Here is a 21,947-nt window from a genome sequence, read left to right as displayed (position 1 = left end):
CGGGAACTCTGTGGGAACGCTGGGGGTGGGGGGCGGCCTGTGGGGGAGGGAGGGGGGCTCCTTCACCGGGGTGGCCTCTGATGGGGTCTGGCCCGCGATCGGGGCCCACAAATCGGCGGGCTGGCCCCTCCCCCCCCCCCCCCCCCCCCCCCCCGGGCCTACCTCCTTCCGCGCGCGGCCCCAGAACACCGGCTCCATGTTGGTGAGGGGCCGGCGTGCGTAAGACGTTCCCAGCGCATGCGCGGGTTGGCGCGGCGCACAGACGCTGGAGTGGTGTGAACCGCACCAGCGCCCCCCTGTGGAGGCCAGAATAGGTCGTCTCCGGGCCCTGTTCGCGCCGTTGTGAAACGCGACGGCATTCACGACGGCGGGAACACTTGGCCTCCATATCGGAGAATCGCCCCCAGTGTCTTAAATCTGGCTGTCCAAAAACCGGACTTGACTGAAAACCAGACATTTACCATGCATCAATCTTAATTGAGTAAAATTTTAAAAAGTAACTTCCTTGGACAATTGGACTACTCTGCATTGGTGTGGCGCCTGACTAGTTTTTCCCTTTGTTGCTTATGCAGTGGTATATTCCTGGTCTCCAAGTGACCCTTGACCCCACCCAACTTGACTTGACCTGAAACCGGCCCCACAGGGCCTGAAAACCATCATGGCCTCGGTCCCGAGGTGGGTAGCTTTTGAAAAGCTACCTTTACTACAATAGCTGTAAAGTGCTTTGGGGTTTGGTAGAATGGTAGTAGGAGTACTGAAAATTGTTCTCATTATCCTTAACTCAGGAATAGGAAACAATAGTGAGAGCCCAGGCATGCTCCCTCTGCTGGAAAGTGTCGGAGTTGCGTCTGGGCAGAATGTGTTTCGATTTCACACAACCGAAATGCTGAAAATGGCAATGTGACCCATCAGTGGATAAGCTCAGTAACAATATCTAGGGTGAGATTCTCCATTCCCTGATGCCGATATCATAATTGGCTATGGGGCGGAGAATCCCTTTTTACCCAGAATCAGGGCGTTGCCTGTTTTCGGATGCTTCCCGCTCCGCCAAAACGGCACCATCGGGGAGCAGCCGTCGGGACGGCCTCAGGACGTTACCTGAAGGCCCTCGCCCGAAGCTCCGCCCCCAAAGTTCCCGACGGCGTGGGGGACGCGTGGTCTCGGCGCTCGGGAACCCGGCGTGGTGGCTGTGTCCAGCTGGCCGGGGGTCTTTGGTGAGGGCTGGGGGGACTGCTGAGGGGGAGACTAGGGGGGCACTGTCTGGCAGGATGTACGGCGCAACCGCTGCAGGTCATCCTCGTGCGCATGCGCGGCCACAGACCCGGCCATTCCCCAGCTGTTTATATCGGGAAGGCCATGCGTTTAAGTGGCGTGGTTTCTAGCCCCTCACCGGTCAGAGGATCGGTGCTGGGGCGCCACCGATTTTTTCTCCACGTAAAACGATATGGATCCTCCGGATATAGCCTCAAAATCGGAGAATCCAGCCCCTTATATATGTATATAGTGCCCGTAACATCGCTGGAGCATTATATATGTATATAGTGCCCGTAACATCGCTGGAGCATTATATATGTAAATAGTGCCCGTAACATCGCTGGAGCATTATATATGTATATAGTGCCCGTAACATCGCTGGAGCATTATATATGTATATAGTGCCCGTAACATCGCTGGAGCATTATATATGTATATAGTGCCCGTAACATCGCTGGAGCATTATATATGTAGATAGTGCCCGTAACATCGTTGGAGCATTCTATATGTATATAGTGCCCGTAACATCGCTGGAGCATTATATATGTATATGGTGCCGTAACATCGCTGGAACATTATATATGTAAATAGTGCCCGTAACATCGCTGGAGCATTATATATGTATATAGTGCCCGTAACATCGCTGGAGCATTATATATGTATATAGTGCCCGTAACATCGCTGGAGCATTATATATGTATATAGTGCCCGTAACATCGCTGGAGCATTATATATGTAAATAGTGCCCGTAACATCGCTGGAGCATTATATATGTATATAGTGCCCGTAACATCGCTGGAGCATTATATATGTATATAGTGCCCGTAACATCGCTGGAGCATTATATATGTATATAGTGCCCGTAACATCGCTGGAGCACTATATATGTAGATAGTGCCCGTAACATCGTTGGAGCATTCTATATGTATATAGTGCCCGTAACATCGCTGGAGCATTATATATGTATATAGTGCCCGTAACATCGCTGGAGCATTATATATGTATATCGTACCCGTAACACCGCTGGAGCATTATATATGTATATAGTGCCCGTAACATCACTGGAGCATTATATATGTATATAGTGCCCGTAACATCGTTGGAGCATTATATATGTATATAGTGCCCGTAACATCGCTGGAGCATTATATATGTATATAGTGCCCGTAACATCGCTGGAGCATTATATATGTATATAGTGCCCGTAACATCGCTGGAGCATTATATATGTATATAGTGCCCGTAACATCGCTGGAGCATTATATCTGTCTATCATGCCCGTAACATCGCTGGAGCATTATATATGTATATAGTGCCCGTAACACCGCTGGAGCATTATATATGTATATAGTGCCCGTAACATCGCTGGAGCATTATATATGTATATAGTGCCCGTAACATCGCTGGAGCATTATATATGTATATAGTACCCGTAACATCGCTGGAGCATTATATATATATATATATATATATATAGTGCCCGTAACATCGCTGGAGCATTATATATGTATATAGTGCCCGTAACATCGCTGGAGCATCTCTATGTATATACTGCCCGTAACATCGCTGGAGCATTATATATGTATATAGTGCCCGTAACATCGCTGGAGCATTATATATGTATATGGTGCCGTAACATCGCTGGAGCAATATATATGTAAATAGTGCCCGTAACATCGCTGGAGCATTATATATGTATATAGTGCCCGTAACGTCGCTGGAGCATTATATATGTATATAGTGCCCGTAACATCGCTGGAGCATTATATATGTAAATAGTGCCCGTAACATCGCTGGAGCATTATATATGTATATCGTGCCCGTAACATCGCTGGAGCATTATATATGTATATAGTGCCCGTAACGTCGCTGGAGCATTATATATGTATATAGTGCCCGTAACATCGCTGGAGCATTATATATGTATGTAGAGCCCGTAACATCGCTGGAGCATTATATGTGTATATAGTGCCCGTAACATCGCTGGAGCATTATATATGTAAATAGTGCCCGTAACATCGCTGGAGCATTATATATGTATATAGTGCCCATAACATCGCTGGAGCATCTCTATGTATATAGTGCCCGTAACATCGCTGGAGCATTATATATATATATATATAGTGCCCGTAACATCGCTGGAGCATTATATATGTATCTAGTGCCCGTAACATCGCTGGAGCATCTCTATGTATATACTGCCCGTAACATCGCTGGAGCATTATATATGTATATAGTGCCCGTAACATCGCTGGAGCATTATATATGTATATGGTGCCGTAACATCGCTGGAGCAATATATATGTAAATAGTGCCCGTAACATCGCTGGAGCATTATATATGTATATAGTGCCCGTAACGTCGCTGGAGCATTATATATGTATATAGTGCCCGTAACATCACTGGAGCATTATATATGTATATAGTGCCCGTAACGTCGCTGGAGCATTATATATGTATATAGTGCCCGTAACATCGCTGGAGCATTATATATGTATATAGAGCCCGTAACATCGCTGGAGCATTATATATGTATATAGTGCCCGTAACATCGCTGGGGCATTATTTTTGTAAATAGTGCCCGTAACATCGCTGGAGCATTATATATGTATATAGTGCCCGTAACATTGCTGGAGCATTATATATGTATACAGTGCCCGTAACATCGCTGGAGCATTATATATGTAAATAGTGCCCGTAACATCGCTGGAGCATTATATATGTATATAGTGCCCATAACATCGCTGGAGCATCTCTATGTATATAGTGCCCGTAACATCGCTGGAGAATCTCTATGTATATAGTGCCCGTAACATCTCTGGAGCATTATATATGTATATAGTGCCCGTAACATCGCTGGAGCATTATATATGTATATAGTGCCCGTAACATTGCTGGAGCATTATATATGTATATAGTGCCCGTAACATCGCTGGAGCATTATATATGTATATAGTGCCCGTAAAATCGCTGGAGCATTATATATGTATATAGTGCCCGTAACATCGCTGGAGCATTATATATGTATATAGTGCCCGTAACATCGCTGGAGCATTATATGTGTAAATAGTGCCCGTAACATCGCTGGAGCATTATATATGTATATAGTGCCCGTAACATCGCTGGAGCATTATATATGAATATAGTGCCCGTAACATCGCTGGAGCATGATATATGTATATAGTGCCCGTAACATTGCTGGAGCATTATATATGTATATAGTGCCCGTAACATCGCTGGAACATTATATATGTATATAGTGCCCGTAACATCGCTGGAGCATTATATATGTATATAGTGCCCGTAACATCGCTGGAGCATTATATATGTATATAGTGCCCGTAACATCGCTGGAGCATTATATATGTAAATAGTGCCCGTAACATCACTGTAGCATTATATATGTATATAGTGCCCATAACGTCGCTGGAGCATTATATGTGTATATAGTGCCCGTAACATCGCTGAAGCATTATATATGTATATAGTGCCCGTAACATCGCTGGAGCATTATATATGTATATAGTGCCCGCAACATCGCTGGAGCATTATATATGTAAATAGTGCCCGTAACATCGCTGGAGCATTATATATGTATATAGTGCCCGTAACATCGCTGGAGCATTATATATGTATATAGTGCCCGTAACATCACTGGAGCATTATATATGTATATAGTGCCCGTAACATCGCTGGAGCATTATATATGTAAATAGTGCCCGTAACATCGCTGGAGCATTATATATGTATATAGTGCCCGTAACATCGCTGGAGCATTATATATGTATATAGTGCCCGCAACATCGCTGGAGCATTATATATGTAAATAGTGCCCGTAACATCGCTGGAGCATTATATATGTATATAGTGCCCGTGACATCGCTGGAGCATTAGATATGTATATAGTGCCCGTAACATCGCTGGAGCATTATATATGTAAATAGTGCCCGTAACATCACTGGAGCATTATATATGTATATAGTGCCCGTAACATCGCTGGAGCATCTCTATGTATATAGTGCCCGTAACATCGCTGGAGCATTATATCTGTATATAGTGCCCGTAACATCGCTGGAGCATTATATATGTATATAGTGCCCGTAACATCGCTGGAGCATTATATATGTAAATAGTGCCCGTAACATCACTGGAGCATTATATATGTATATAGTGCCCGTAACATCGCTGGAGCATTATATATGTATATAGTGACCGTAACATCGCTGGAGCATCTCTATGTATATACTGCCCGTAACATCGCTGGAGCATTATATATGTATATAGTGCCCGTAACATCGCTGGAGCATTATATATGTAAATAGTGCCCGTAACATCGCTGGAGCATTATATATGTATATAGTGCCCGTAACATCGCTGGAGCATTATATATGTAAATAGTGCCCGTAACATCGCTGGAGCATTATATATGTATATAGTGCCCGTAACATCGCTGGAGCATTATATATGTATATAGTGCCCGTAACATTGCTGGAGCATTATATATATATATAGTGCCCGTAACATCGCTGGAGCATCTCTATGTATATAGTGCCCGTAACATCGCTGGAGCATTATATATGTATATAGTGCCCGTAACATCGCTGGAGCATTATATGTGTATATAGTGCCCGTAACATCGCTGGAGCATTATATCTGTCTATCGTGCCCGTAACATCGCTGGAGCATTATATATGTATATAGTGTCCGTAACGTCGCTGGAGCATTATATATGTATATAGTGCCCGTAACATCGCTGGAGCATTATATATGTATATAGTGCCCGTAACATCGCTGGAGCATTATATCTGTCTATCGTGCCCGTAACATCGCTGGAGCATTATATATGTATATAGTGTCCGTAACGTCGCTGGAGCATTATATATGTATATAGTGCCCGTAACATCGCTGGAGCATTATATATGTATATAGTGCCCGTAACATCGCTGGAGCATTATATATGTATATAGTGCCCGTAACATCGCTGGAGCATTATATATGTATATAGTGCCCGTAACATCGCTGGAGCATTATATATGTATATAGTGCCCGTAACATCGCTGGAGCATTATATATGTATATAGTGCCCGTAACGTCGCTGGAGCATTATATATGTATATAGTGCCCGTAACATCGCTGGAGCATTATATATGTATATAGTGCCCGTAACATCGCTGGAGCATTATATATGTATATCGTGCCCGTAACATCGCTGGAGCATTATATATGTATATAGTGCCCGTAACATCGCTGGAGCATTATATATGTATATAGTGCCCATAACATCGCTGGAGCATTATATATGTATATAGTGCCCGTAACATCGCTGGAGCATTATATATGTAAATAGTGCCCGTAACATCGCTGGAGCATTATATATGTATATAGTGCCCGTAACATCGCTGGAGCATTATATATGTATATAGTGCCCGTAACATCGCTGGAGCATTCAAAAACAAAATTTGGCACCAAGGGCGGGATTCTCCGCCAACCGGAAATTCCCGCCCTAGCTCAATGCATCTTTACACGGTCTGCGGCCCGACCGTGGAGATCTTGCGGTGGGAGGTACGGCGGAATTCAGCCCCAAGTCACATAAGGACATATTTGGTCAGGCGACCAAAATCTTGGTCAAAGTGGTCAGTTTCAAGGAGCGTCTTAAAAGTGGAAAGTGAGGAAGAGAGAGGGAGGGTGGAGAGGTTTACGGAAGGAATTCCACAGCTTGGGCCTCAGACAGCTGAAAGCACGGCCTCCAAATGGTGGAGCGACTAAAATCAGGAGTATTCAAGAGGCTGGAATTCGAGGAACGCAGGGATCTTGGAGAACTGGGCGGGTGGAGGAGATTCCAAAGATAGGGAGGGGTTTGAAAACAAGGATGAGATTGGATTGGATTTGTTTATTGTCACGTGTACCGAGGTACAGTGAAAAGTATTTTTCTGCGAGCAGCTCAACAGATCATTAAGTACATGAGAAGAAAAGGGAATAAAAGAAAATACATAATAGGGCAACACAACATATCCAATATAACTACAAAAGCACTGGCATCGGATGAAGCATACAGGGTGTAGTGTTAATGAGGTCAGTCCATAAGAGGGTTGTTTAGGAGTCTGGTGACAGTGGGGAAGAAGCTGTTTTTGAGTCTGTTCGTGCGTGTTCTCAGACTTCTGTATCTCCTGCCCGATGGAAGAAGTTGGAAGAGTGAGTAAGCCGGGTGAGAGGGATCTTTGATTATGCTGCCCGCTTTCCCCAGGCAGCGGGAGGTGTAGATGGAGTCAATGGATGGGAGGTAGGTTTGTGTGATGGACTGGGCGGTGTTCACGACTCTCTGAAGTTTCTTGCGGTCCTGGGCCGAGCAGTTGCCATACCAGGCTGTGATGCAGCCCGATAGGATGCTTTCTGTGGTGCATCTGTAAAAGTTGGTACGGGTTAATGTAGACATGCCAAATTTCCTTAGTTTCCTGAGGAAGTATAGGCGCTGTTGTGCTTTCTTGGTGCTAGCGTCGACGTGGGTGGACCAGGACAGATTTTTGGAGATGTGCACCCCTAGGAATTTGAAACTGCGAACCATCTCCACCTCGGCCCCGTTGATGCTGACAGGGGCGTGTACAGTACTTTGCTTCCTGAAGTCAATTACCAGCTCTTTAGTTTTGCTGTGAGTGACTCTTAAGGTCCCTGAGATGGCCTGGCTCCTGTGAAACTGTGTCCCATGACAAGAAAAGATCAGCGACCAGTATGTCCCGTATGTAGGACCCAAAGAGGGAGAGAAATCTTAATACAGAGGTGCCTTACGACATAGAGCCACCCAACTAATCGATACAACCACAGATTCACCAGCACCTTCTCAATGGCAATTAGGGATGACCAATTATGCCCACGTCCCATGAATGGGCTAAATTATTTTTTCATGAAGTAAATGTTTTCTAACAAAATGTTAAGATACAAAAAGTACACAAATGTGTGTGGAAGTAATCAGCGGGATTCTGTGTCAGCGGGATTCTGTGTCAGCGGGATTCTCCGTCACCGGGATTCTCCGTCAGCGGGATTCTCCGTTAGCGGGATTCACCGTCACCGGGATTCTACGTCAGCGGGATTCTCCGTCAGCGGGATTCTCCGTCGGCCGGATTCTCCGTCACCGGGATTCTCCGTCGGCCGGATTCTCCGTCGGCCGGATTCTCCGTCACCGGGATTCTCCGTCACCGGGATTCTCCGACACCGGGATTCTCCGTCGGCCGGATTCTCCGTCACCGGGATTCTCCGTCACCGGGATTCTCCATCAGCGGGATCCTCCGTCACCGAGATTCTCCGTCACCGGGATTCTCCGTCACCGGGATTCTCCATCAGCGGGATCCTCCGTCACCGAGATTCTCCGTCAGCGGGATTCTCCGTCGGCGGGATTCTCCATCACCGGGATTCTCCGTCACCGGGATTCTCCGCCGGCCGGATTCTCCGTCACCGGGATTCTCCATCACCGGGATTCTCCATCACCGGGATTCTCCGTCACCGGGATTCTCCGTCGGCGGGATTCTCCATCACCGGGATTCTCCGTCACCGGGATTCTCCGTCACCGGGATTCTCCGTCGGCCGGATTCTCCGTCACCGGGATTCTCTGTCAGCGGGATTCTCCATCACCGGGATTCTCTGTCACCGGGATTCTCCGTCAGCTGGATTCTCCGTCACCGGGATTCTCCGTCGGCCGGATTCTCCATCACCGGGATTCTCTGTCACCGGGATTCTCCGTCACCGGGATTCTCCGTCACCGGGATTCTCCGTCACCGGGATTCTCTGTCAGCGGGATTCTCCGTCGGCCGGGATTCTCCGTCACCGGGATTCTCCGTCGGCCGGATTCTCCATCACCGGGATTCTCTGTCACCGGGATTCTCCGTCACCGGGATTCTCCGCCACCGGGATTCTCCGTCACCGGGATTCTCCGTCGGCAGGGATTCTCCGTCGGCCGGATTCTCCGTCACCGGGATTCTCCGTCACCGGGATTCTCCGTCACCGGGATTCTCCGTCACCGGGATTCTCCGTCAGCGGGATTCTGTGTCAGCGGGATTCTCCGTCAGCCGGGATTCTCCGTCACCGGGATTCTCTGTCAGCGGGATTCTCCGTCACCGGGATTCTCCGTCAGCGGGATTCTCCGTCACCGGGATTCTCCGTCACCGGGATTCTCCGTTAGCGGGATTCTCCGTCGGCCGGGATTCTCTGTCAGCGGGATTCTCCGTCACCGGGATTCTCCGTCACCGGGATTCTCCGCCACCGGGATTCTCCGCCGGCCGGATTCTCCGTCACCGGGATTCTCCGTCACCGGGATTCTCCGTCGGCCGGATTCTCCGTCACCGGGATTCTCCGTCGGTTGGATTCTCTGTCGGCCGGATTCTCCGTCACCGGGATTCTCCGTCACCGGGATTCTCCGTCGGCCGGATTCTCCGTCACCGGGATTCTCCGTCACCGGGATTCTCCGTCACCGGGATTCCCCGTCACCGGGATTCTCCGTCGGCGGGATTCTCCTTCACCAGGATTCTCCGTCGGCGGGATTCTCCGTCACCGGGATTCTCCGTCAGCGGGATTCTCCGTCACCGGGATTCTCCGTCGGTTGGATTCTCCGTCACCGGGATTCTCCGTCAGCGGGATTCTCCGTCACCAGGATTCTCCGTCGGCCGGATTCTCCGTCACCGGGATTCTCCGTCAGCGGGATTCTCCGTCACCGGGATTCTCCGTCGGTTGGATTCTCTGTCGGCGGGATTCTCCGTCACCGGGATTCTCCGTCACCGGGATTCTCCGTCACCGGGATTCTCCGTCACCAGGATTCTCTGTCGGCGGGATTCTCCGTCACCGGGATTCTCCGTCACCGGGATTCTCCGTCACCAGGATTCTCTGTCGGCGGGATTCTCCGTCACCGGGATTCTCCGTCACCGGGATTCTCCGTCACCGGGATTCTCCGTCACCGGGATTCTCCGTCGGCCGGATTCTCCGTCACCGGGATTCTCCGTCACCGGGATTCTCTGTCAGCGGGATTCTCCGTCGGCCGGATTCTCCGTCACCGGGATTCTCCGTCACCGGGATTCTCTGTCAGCGGGATTCTCCGTCACCGGGATTCTCCGTCACCGGGATTCTCTGTCAGCGGGATTCTCTGTCGGCGGGATTCTCCGTCACCGGGATTCTCCGTCACCAGGATGCTCTGTCACCAGGATGCTCTGTCACCGGGATTCTCCGTCACCGGGATTCTCCTTCACCGGGATTCTCCGTCGGTTGGATTCTCTTGTCGGCGGGATTCTCCGTCACCGGGATTCTCCGTCACCGGGATTCTCCGTCACCGGGATTCTCCGTCACCAGGATTCTCTGTCGGCGGGATTCTCCGTCACCGGGATTCTCCGTCACCGGGATTCTCCGTCACCAGGATTCTCTGTCGGCGGGATTCTCCGTCACCGGGATTCTCCGTCACCGGGATTCTCCGTCACCGGGATTCTCCGTCGGCCGGATTCTCCGTCACCGGGATTCTCCGTCAGCGGGATTCTCCGTCACCGGGATTCTCCGTCGGCCGGATTCTCCGTCACCGGGATTCTCCGTCACCGGGATTCTCTGTCGGCCGGATTCTACGTCACCGGGATTCTCCGTCACCGGGATTCTCCGTCACCGGGATTCTCCATCACCGGGATTCTCCGTCACCGGGATTCTCCGTCACCGGGATTCTCCGTCGGCCGGATTCTCCGTCACCAGGATTCTCTGTCACCGGGATTCTCTGTCACCGGGATTCTCCGTCACCGGGATTCTCTGTCGGCGGGATTCTCCGTCACCGGGATTCTCCGTCAGTGGGATTCTCTGTCACCAGGATTCTCTGTCACCGGGATTCTCTGTCACCGGGATTCTCTGTCACCGGGATTCTCTGTCACCGGGATTCTCTGTCACCGGGATTCTCCGTCAGCGGGATTCTCTGTCGGCGGGATTCTCCGTCACCGGGATTCTCCGTCAGTGGGATTCTCCGGCACCGGGATTCTCCGTCACCGGGATTCTCTGTCACCGGGATTCTCTGTCACCGGGATTCTCTGTCACCGGGATTCTCCGTCGGCCGGATTCTCCGTCACCAGGATTCTCTGCCGGCCGGATTCTCCGTCACCGGGATTCTCTGTCACCGGGATTCTCCGTCACCGGGATTCTCCGTCACCGGGATTCTCCGTCACCGGGATTCTCCGTCACCGGGATTCTCTGTCAGCGGGATTCTCCGTCGGCCGGATTCTCCGTCACCGGGATTCTCCGTCACCAGGATTCTCCGTCGGCCGGATTCTCCGTCACCGGGATTCTCCGTCAGCGGGATTCTCCGTCACCGGGATTCTCTGTCAGCGGGATTCTCTGTCAGCGGGATTCTCCGTCACCGGGATTCTCTGTCAGCGGGATTCTCCGTCACCGGGATTCTCCGTCACCGGGATTCTCCGTCACCGGGATTCTCTGTCAGCGGGATTCTCTGTCAGCGGAATTCTCTGTCAGCGGGATTCTCCGTCGGCGGGATTCTCTGTCACCGGGATTCTCCGTCACCGGGATTCTCCGTCAGCGGGATTCTCCGTCACCGGGATTCTCCGTCAGCGGGATTCTCCACCCGCGGGATTCTCCGCCACCGGGATTCTCCGTCAGTGGGATTCTCCAGCACCGGGATTCTCCGTCACCGGGATTCTCTGTCACCGGGATTCTCTGTCACCGGGATTCTCTGTCACCGGGATTCTCTGTCACCGGGATTCTCCGTCGGCCGGATTCTCCGTCACCAGGATTCTCTGCCGGCCGGATTCTCCGTCAGCGGGATTCTCCCTCAGCGGGATTATCCGTCAGCGGGATTCTCTGTCAGCGGGATTCTCCGTCAGCGGGATTCTCCGTCGGCGGGATTCTCCGTCGGCGGGATTCTCCGTCGGCCGGGATTCTCCGTCGGCCGGATTCTCCGTCACCGGGATTCTCCGTCACCGGGATTCTCCGTCGGTTGGATTCTCTGTCGGCCGGATTCTCCGTCAGCGGGATTCTCCGTCACCGGGATTCTCCGTCACCGGGATTCTCTGTCAGCGGGATTCTCTGTCGGCCGGATTCTCCGTCACCGGGATTCTCCGTCGGCCGGATTCTCCGTCACCGGGATTCTCCGTCGGCCGGATTCTCCGTCACCGGGATTCTCCGTCACCAGGATTCTCCGTCGGCCGGATTCTCCGTCACCGGGATTCTCCGCCGGCCGGATTCTCCGTCACCGGGATTCTCTGTCAGCGGGATTCTCCGTCACCGGGATTCTCTGTCACCGGGATTCTCTGTCAGTGGGATTCTCCGTCGCCGGGATTCTCCGTCAGCGGGATTCTCTGTCACCGGGATTCTCCGTCAGCGGGATTCTCTGTCACCGGGATTCTCTGTCAGCGGGATTCTCCGTCACCAGGATTCTCTGTCAGCGGGATTCTCTGTCACCGGGATTCTCTGTCAGCGGGATTCTCTGTCACCGGGATTCTCTGTCAGCGGGATTCTCTGTCACCGGGATTCTCCATCACCGGGATTCTCCGTCAGTGGGATTCTCCGTCAGCGGGATTCTCTGTCAGCGGGATTCTCCGTCACCGGGATTCTCCGTCACCGGGATTCTCCGTCACCGGGATTCTCTGTCAGCGGGATTCTCCGTCAGCGGGATTCTCCGTCAGCGGGATTCTCCGTCACCGGGATTCTCTGTCAGTGGGATTCTCCGTCACCGGGATTCTCCGTCAGCGGGATTCTCTGTCAGCGGGATTCTCCGTCAGCGGGATTCTCCGTCACCGGGATTCTCCATCACCGGGATTCTCCATCACCGGGATTCTCTGTCAGCGGGATTCTCCGTCACCGGGATTCTCCGTCACCGGGATTCTCCGTCACCGGGATTCTCCGTCAGCGGGATTCTCCGTCAGCGGGATTCTCCGTCACCGGGATTCTCTGTCAGTGGGATTCTCCGTCACCGGGATTCTCCGTCACCGGGATTCTCCGTCAGCGGGATTCTCCGTCAGCGGGATTCTCCGTCAGCGGGATTCTCCGTCACCGGGATTCTCCATCACCGGGATTCTCCGTCACCGGGATTCTCTGTCAGCGGGATTCTCCGTCACCGGGATTCTCCATCACCGGGATTCTCCGTCACCGGGATTCTCTGTCAGCGGGATTCTCCGTCACCGGGATTCTCCATCACCGGGATTCTCCGTCGGCCGGATTCTCCGTCACCGGGATTCTCCGTCGGCCGGATTCTCCGTCACCGGGATTCTCCGTCGGCGGGATTCTCCGTCACCAGGATTCTCCGTCGGCCGGATTCTCCGTCACCGGGATTCTCCATCACCGGGATTCTCCATCACCGGGATTCTCCGTCACCAGGATTCTCCGTCACCGGGATTCTCCGTCAGCCGGATTCTCCGTCACCGGGATTCTCCGTCGGCGGGATTCTCTGTCTGCCGGATTCTCTGCCGGCCGGATTCTCCGTCCCCGGGATTCTCCGTCCCCGGGATTCTCCGTCACCGGGATTCTCCGTCAGCGGGATTCTCCGTCAGCGACATTCTCCACTTCAGCGGCAGCGCGCTCACACCTGCGGATTTCCCGACGGTGTGGGGGTGCCCACAATGGAAACCCCTTTGGCCGGCTGCCGAAACAGAGGATTCCGCTGCCGGCGGGGGGTGGGGGGGGGGGGGGGGCGTTACAACGGAAAACGGGTGCGGCGCGAAGGAGAATTCCGCCCAATGTATTTGCAGCCACAAAGGGCGGAATCCAAGCAAAAAATGTTGAAGTGTCAGTTGGGTGAGTTTGGCGGGTGTTTTGCGCCGGCTTGAGGGCCCGAATGGGAAGAGAGTCCCACAGGTAGCGCATTTAGCCACGCTCGCAGCACCGAGAAACATCGCTACCTAACGTGACTCCGGTTAGAGACGGGGCCGCAGCAGGGAACACGCGGTCGAGGCCGCACTTAGTCACGTGCACATGAAGGCCGATCCCCATCAGTAAAAAAAGGACAGCTCGGCAACACCAGCCTGGCAGTGCCATCTGGACACCTTGGTACTGCCAGGCTGGCACCAGCAGTGTCCAGGGTGCCACCCTGCTGAGAGGACACGCGCCCGGGGCCTCCAATCTTCTGGACACCCCCCACGAGTGCCGTTGCGCCTGCTCCCCGTTTGTGGCGACCAGTCCTGAGCGGCGCTCGCCCGAGGCGAAGGGGATCGATACCAACGCCTCGGTTACCTCAGGGAACAGCATATTAGAGTGAGACTAGCTGTCGCTCCAATATGCAGATATGCCAAAAAGAGGCGGGATTGACATCACGACATCACAAGATCCTGTTACATCTCACGAGGTGTAGCAAGGCGGGTATATCCCGGGAGCGGAGTCTCCAGGCATCTAGCAGCCACGTTGCGCCGTGGCACGCTGACTTTCAGGCGCAGTGTGGCTGGTAGATCGCGCCCTTCATCATTTCATTGGGGCCTTGAGAAGTTTCTCCCCGGTCAAGCCCAAGTTTAGCAATTCTGTCAACATTGGGGAGTTGAACTGGCCGGTACGCTCCTCCCTGCCTCTTCACTTTGCTCTTCTTCCTGAAGACAGTCCTTAAAATCTACCACTTAATGCCAAGTCTTTGGTCAGGTGTCCTGTTATCTCATATGCATGGGACTCCACAACCATAAGGCAGAGAAGTAGGCCATTCAGCCCATCGAGCCTGCTCCACCATTCAAAGAACAAACAAACAAAGAACAAAGAAAAGTACAGCACAGGAACAGGCCCTTCGGCCCTCCAAGCCCGTGCCGACCATGCTGCCCGTCTAAACTAAAATTTTCTGCACTTCCTGGGTCCGTATCCCTCTATTCCCATCCTATTCATGTATTTGTCAAGATGCCCCTTAAATGTCACTATCGTCCCTGCTTCCACCACCTCCTCCGGTAGCGAGTTCCAGGCACCCACTACCCTCTGCGTAAAAAACTTGCCTCGTACATCTACTCTAAACCTTGCCCCTCTCACCTTAAACCTATGCCCCCTAGTAATTGACCCCTTTACCCTGGGGAAAAGCCTCTGACTATCCACTCTGTCTATGCCCCTCATAATTTTGTATACCTCTATCAGGTCTCCCCTCAACCTCCTTCGTTCCAGTGAGAACAAACCAGGTTTATTCAACCGCTCCTCATAGCTAATGCCCTCCATACTAAGCAACATCCTGGTAAATCTCTTCTGCACCCTCTCTAAAGGCTCCACATCCTTCTGGTAGTGTGGCGACCAGAATTGAACACTATACTCCAAGTGTGGCCTAACTACGGTTCTATACAGCTGCAACATGACTTGCCAATTTTTATACTCAATGCCCCAGCCAATGAAGGCAAGCATGCCATATGCCTTCTTGACTACCTTCTCCACCTTTCAGTGACCTGTGGACCTGTACACCAAGATCTCTCTGACTGTCAATACTCTTGAGGGTTCTACCATTCACTGTATATTCCCTACCTGCATTAGACCTTCCAAAATGCATTACCTCACATTTGTCCGGATTAAACTCCATCTGCCATCTCTCCGCCCAAGTCTCCAAACAATCTAAATCCTGCTGTATCCTCTGACAGTCCTCATCGCTATCCGCAATTCCACCAACCTTTGTGTCGTCTGCAAACTTACTAATCAGACCAGTTACATTTTCCTCCAAATCATTTATATATACTACAAACAGCAAAGGTCCCAGCACTGATCCCTGTGGAACACCACTAGTCACAGCCCTCCAATTAGAAAAGCACCCTTCCATTGCTACTCTCTGCCGTCTATGACCTAGCCAGTTCTGTATCCACCTTGCCAGCTCACCCCTGATCACGTGTGACTTCACCTTTTGTACCAGACTGCCATGAGGGACCTTGTCAAAGGCCTTACTGAAGTCCATATAGACAACATCCACTGCCCTACCTGCATCAATCATCTTTGTGACCTCGAAAAACTCTATCAAGTTAGTGAGACATGACCTCCCCTTCACAAAACCGTGCTGCCTCTCACTAATACGTCCATTTGCTTCCAAATGGGAGTAGATCCTGTCTTGAAGAATTCTCTCCAGTAATTTCCCTACCACTGATGTAAGGCTCACCGGCCTGTAGTTCCCTGGATTATCCTTGCTGCCCTTCTTAAACAAAGGATAAACATTGGTATTCTCCAGTCCTCAGGGACATCACCTGAAGACAGTGAGGACCCAAAGATTTCTGTCAAGATCAATTTCCTCTCTAGCCTCCTTCAGTACTCTGGGGTAGATCCCATCAGGCCCTGGGGACTTATCTACCGTAATATTTTTCAAGATGCCCAACACCTCATCTTTTTGGATCTCAATGTGACCCAGGCTATCTACACACCCTTCTCCAGACTCAACATCCACCAATTTCTTCTCTTTGGTGAATACTGATGCAAAGTATTCATTTAGTACCTCGCCCATTTCCTCTCGCTCCACACATAGATTCCCTTGCCTGTCCTTCAGTGGGCCAACCCTTTCCCTGGCTACCCTCTTGCTTTTTATGTACATGTAAAAAGCTTTGGGATTTTCCTTAACCCTATTTGCCAATGACTTTTCGTGACCCCTTTTAGCCCTCCTGACTCCTTGCTTAAGTTCCTTCCTACCTTCCTTATATTCCACACAGGCTTCGGCTGTTCTCAGCTTTCTAGCCCTGACAAATGCCTCCTTTTTCTTTTTGACGAGGCCTACAATATCTCTCGTTATCCAAGGTTCCCGAAATTTGCCGTATTTATCCTTCTTCCGCACAGGAACATGCTGGTCCTGAATTCCTTTCAACTGACATTTGAAAGCCTCCCACATGTCAGATGTTGATTTGCCCTCAAACATCCGCCCCCAATCTAGGTTCTTCAGTTCCTGCCTAATATTGTTATAATTAGCCTTCCCCCAATCTAGCACATTCACCCTAGGACCACTCTTATCCTTGTCCACCAGCACTTTAAAACTTACTGAATTGTGGTCACTGTTCCCGAAATGCTCCCCTACTGAAACATCTACCACCTGGCCGGGCTCATTCCCCAATACCAGGTCCAGTACCGCCCCTTCCCTAGTTGGACTGTCTACATATTGTTTAAGAAGCCCTCCTGGATGCTCCTTACAAACGCCGCCCCGTCTAAGCCCCTGGCACTAAGTGAGTCCCAGTCAATATTGGGGAAGTTGAAGTCTCCCATCACAACAACCCTGTTGTTTTTACTCCTTTTCAAAATCTGTCTACCTATCTGCTCCTCTATCTCCCGCTGGCTGTTGGGAGGCCTGTAGTATACCCCCAACATTGTGACTGCACCCTTCTTATTCTTGATCTCTACCCATATAGCCTCACTGCCCTCTGAGGTGTCCTCCCGCAGTACAGCTGTGATATTCTCCCTAACCAGTAGCGCAACTCCGCCACCCCTTTTACATCCCCCTCTATCCCGCCTGAAACATCTAAATCCTGGAACGTTGAGCTGCCAATCCAATGAGATTATGACTGATCTGATGTGATAATCCTCAACTCCACTTTCCGCATAACCCTCGATTCCCTCACTGATTAAAAATCTCAGCCGTGAACATACTTGCCGACCCAGCCTCTACAGCTCTCTGGGGTAAAGAATTCCCCAGATTCACTCCCCTCTGAGAGAAGAAATTCCTCCTCATCTCTGTGTGAAATGGGTGACCCCCTGACTCTGAGACTCTGCCCTCTGGTCCTAGACTCTCCCACAAGGGGAAACAACCTCTCAGCATCGACCCTGTCAAACCCCCCGAGAATCCGATATGTCTCAATAAGGTCACCTCTCATTCGTCTAAACTCCAATGAGCACAGGCCCAACCTACTCAACCTCTCCTCAAATCTAGTCCAATTATGTGCCCCTGAAGTGCCTGGGGGAAGGGGGCAGGGGTGGGGGGATACTATGCTAAAGGTGCTATTTGGATGAAAGTTGTTGTTGCAGCAGCACGTTAAGGTTTTTTTTTGTTACCACTGTGGATCAAACCTGAAGCCTTTCATTCCATGTTTGCAGCTCTGCAATCTCCGATTGAATATCAGAGGAGGGAAAACAAATCGAACAGCTTGGGAAGACCCCGTGATGCTCGGACAGCGCTGTCCATCTCAGCTGGAATGAGGCCCCATTCTTCCGCATCTATGGACAGGAACCAGTTTCCCTCCATGAAGGCCTACAACACATCACTGCCAACACTGTTTCTGCCCCCCTGCAGGACTGGCAATGCCACCCTGGAAACAAATCAGTGTCAGGGGAAGGTAAGCACTGGCTTCGAAAGGGCTCCTTTTGAAGAGTCTAGCCAGAACTCTCGACAACTTTAGAACTCGGTTGCAAAGTAGGCCCCTGGTTCGAACCCTGATCTAGTGGCGAGATAGCAGATCTCGGCCAAAGCGTCATTTGGAGCCCTACCACAATAAAATGTGGGGAAACGGATGGACACGGTCGAGCACCCTGTCAACCACGGTGGGGGTGGGGGAACCGTTGGTTGAGGAAAAAAGAAACCATATTGGAATCAGGTAACATCAACGGAACATATGCATTCGGCTGCAGATGTTGGTGATAGTTCTGCTTTTCCCATTTACACCTCGCTAAGCCTATCTTTTGATTCTATACCAGGTTTCTGTTCCTGATTACTAGGCAGGAAGCTCCGCCAAGGCTTTGCATTGTCGGCCTTGGATGGGAGAAGGTTGGGGGCGGCATGCTAAATTGCCCCTTCGTGTTCAAAAGGGTTAGGTGGGGTTACTGGGTTACGGGGATGGGGTGGATGTGTGGGCTTAAGTGGGGTGCTCTTTCCAAGGGCCGGTGCAGACTGGCTGGGCCGAATGGCCTCCTTTTGCTCTGCAGGGATTCTGTGATTGTAGGATCAGGCTGCATTTCTGTGCCCCCAAGGGGAAAGTAGCCAGGCAGCACAAAATCAAGAATATATCTACATCTGCCTTAAAAATATTCAATGACCCCCACCTCCATTGCTGTCTGGGAAGAGAGTCCCAAACATTCACAACCCTCTGAGGGAAGAAATTCCTCCTCATCTCCGTATTACATGGGAGACCCCCTTATTTTCCAACTGTGTCTCCTGATTCTCCACAAGGGGGAAAATCCTCTCCACATCCACCCTGATAAATCCCCTCAGGATCTGAAACGTTTCAATGAGATCACCTCTCATTCTTCTAAACCCCAATGGGTACAGGCCCCAACTGCCCAATCTTTCCTCATGGGGCGACCCTTGCCACATGGGGCGACCCTTGCCACATGGGGCGACCCTTGCCCCATGGGGCGACCCTTGCCACATGGGGCGACCCTTGCCCCATGGGGCGACCCTTGCCACATGGGGCGACCCTTGCCACAGGCAGCAGTGGAGCTGGAGAGTTATTTGGAAGGAAATGGTGATTGACTTTCTCTGAGATCCTGTCTAACTTTGTCTCCATTCCTCTGAACAGAACACCAGAGGTGGGAATTCAACAAAGATCGGAGCCCATGGTCACAAATCAGTGGACAAACATAGGAGCCAAGACTATCTGGATGAGAGCAACCAGTAAAATAGCTGCTTTGTTGTTTTTTTCTTTGCTTAAAGGAACTTAGGTCCAGGAGCATACACACTGTGGGTCAGCTCCGTATTGTTAGTTCTTAGTCCATGAACTAATTCTCAGAACAAGTCGGTTAAGGTTTGGCGAGCATTGGCAATCTGCACCAACTGGCCTGCCCGGAGAACAATACTTAACAGGCTCAGAGTCATGGAAGGTCAAAGGCATTGTGCTGTCACGGCTTTTCATATTGTCCGTGTTATCTGGGTACAAGTTTCTGTATTAGCTTCTGGGTCATGGACTGCTCAGCAGTTCCAAATGGATTTGAGTGCCCCTTTGCGGAATACCTAACCCCAATAAGACCAGCTGTTTTACCAATTGAGCGGGTTCTTCTGCAAAGGTAAAGCCACCTTTCTGAGATTTCTAAATAGGATTCAGCCACATTCTGCTGGGGGATTTCAACTCAGTGGAAGGACAAACTCACCTGCATTTCTCGCACTCTGAAATGCACCATCCTGATGACGAAGAACTTGGCGTGACCCATTACTTTCAAAAAAGTCCATTTCAGGGCAATCATTAAGACACTGAAAAGCAACTTTAGCGCTTTAAAGTGCCTCCTGTTTATCTCCCTGTGCTTAAACCACCAAATTAAGCTGCAATCGCCACTTTTTTTACTCTCAGCTAACAGTTGGTCGCACTGCAGTACTGCACCTGCCATTGAAACACCTGAAGGCAAAAGATCCACGCTATCCTTCCTTCATCAACCTGCAGTAGTGAGATCACGTCGTCAGTGAGACTTGTGTCCAGTTCAATATTTTCGCAGATTGCACAATGCTTTTGACTTTTGGGGTTGGTGTCTGAGTTCTCAACTAAGCTGAGTGTGAAGGCAGGAAGGCAAAAGAGGCAAAAATCTTTCCTTAAAATAACACACGCTCGGCTTTTTAAAATAAAGACAGTTGTGTCAGTTTGGAGTAAGTGGGACAGAAGAAAAATGTTGCCAAAGATACAGTTGGTAAAAGAGCCAAGCGTGACATCGAGGAAGCATGTCAAATCTTTAGCGGAAGAGTGATAAAGTAGCTGCCTGAAATGGGATATATCCAAATTTCCAGGGAAGACATGCAGCCCACATCCGGCAATTTTCCTGTGCGACAATGGTTGACTTGTCTTTATCGATGTTGCTTAAGTTCCAATCGACTCTCTTTGTGGTCTGAGCTTTGTATACAAACGGCCACTCTCCATTTTGAGTCCTCCCTGGTCAGTATTTGTAAACATTTCTCATCTCGCCGCACCTTTTTTGGTTCTGAAGACTTTTGTTTGCTTTTGAAGTTTGCATTTGCGCTCCCTTTTCCCGTCACTCCGTGGTGAGCCTCTAGCCCGCCATCTTGCACTAGCTGTCGGGAGAACGGCCTATTAGCAACTTTCAAGCCCCGCACTGTGTCAACAAACAAGCATGCCATGGTGCTGTGTTTTCATTCCTCGCCAAGGAAACAAACTTAAATCACCATCTCATCCAAGGTGGGGCAAATGAGTGCTGCCTTCTCTTCACTGAAGATGATAGCATTCGTTACAAGAAGCAAATGGTTTGGAAACTACCTTGAGCACTGTCAGGACCTTCGATTTAACGTTTAGATGCTCAGTAGGAATATACTCTACTGTCCAAATCTGAAATTGGTACAATTGTCCTGTTTTAATGTTCCTGTTTTAACCGCTGGTTACAGGCTTGCCTACGTCCGAAACCGTGATCCTGCCGTCTATAGGGGTTGGAGATGTAGCTCTTCCCTTTGTCAAGTTGAAGTCCCATGATTGGGACTGAGGGTGTTATATATGTAATATAATAAGCGAGCTACACACTTGGTCAAAGGATTCAGATGTGACCAGTTTACTGTTGGCATCTGAGCACCTGAGACCAGGGTGCATTACTGCCTGGTATCTTCTGCAAGTATCTGTAATGTATGGAATGTGTGCAATTTATAATCTTAATTTGTTACTGTTTGGGAGCAAGCCACAAGATTCCTTGCCCTTTTTGGAAGAGCCTCAGGTGCCTCAAAAGGCATTGTTGTTACGTGTTGGTGACAGGAGACTAAAACCTGCAATTTATGTTCCCACTGAATTTAGTGCTGATGTCCTCTTCTGAGAACGTTGCTTTGGACCAGGGTGCTTGTAGTTCCACAACTGTGGAAAGGGCTCTGCTGTCGGACTCAAGTATTCATTCTTTGCGTGTGAACTGGG

General features: G+C 50.5%; 1 protein-coding gene across 4 annotated transcripts in view; it reads left to right on the top strand.

Moving 5' to 3' along the window:
- Nucleotides 1–21,947, top strand: part of LOC140405356 (rho guanine nucleotide exchange factor 25-like) — a 298,640-nt gene that overhangs the window by 273,255 nt on the left and 3,438 nt on the right. For 2 of the 4 annotated variants that reach the window (XM_072493666.1, XM_072493664.1), the window contains 2 exons: nt 18,217–18,455; nt 19,635–19,729. The exons of 1 other annotated variant lie outside the window; for it this stretch is intronic. In XM_072493666.1, coding sequence (XP_072349767.1) covers nt 18,217–18,455; nt 19,635–19,729 — 334 coding nt within the window. The remainder of the gene's footprint in view (nt 1–18,216; nt 18,456–19,634; nt 19,730–21,947) is intronic. One more of the 4 variants, XM_072493665.1, reaches the window with a different exon arrangement.

Source organism: Scyliorhinus torazame, chromosome X, assembly GCF_047496885.1.
Source record: "Scyliorhinus torazame isolate Kashiwa2021f chromosome X, sScyTor2.1, whole genome shotgun sequence".
In the NCBI taxonomy this organism is placed as follows: Eukaryota; Metazoa; Chordata; class Chondrichthyes; order Carcharhiniformes; family Scyliorhinidae; genus Scyliorhinus; species Scyliorhinus torazame.
The sequence above is the reverse complement of the archived record's forward strand: the minus strand, read 5'-3'. Positions and strand labels throughout refer to the sequence as shown.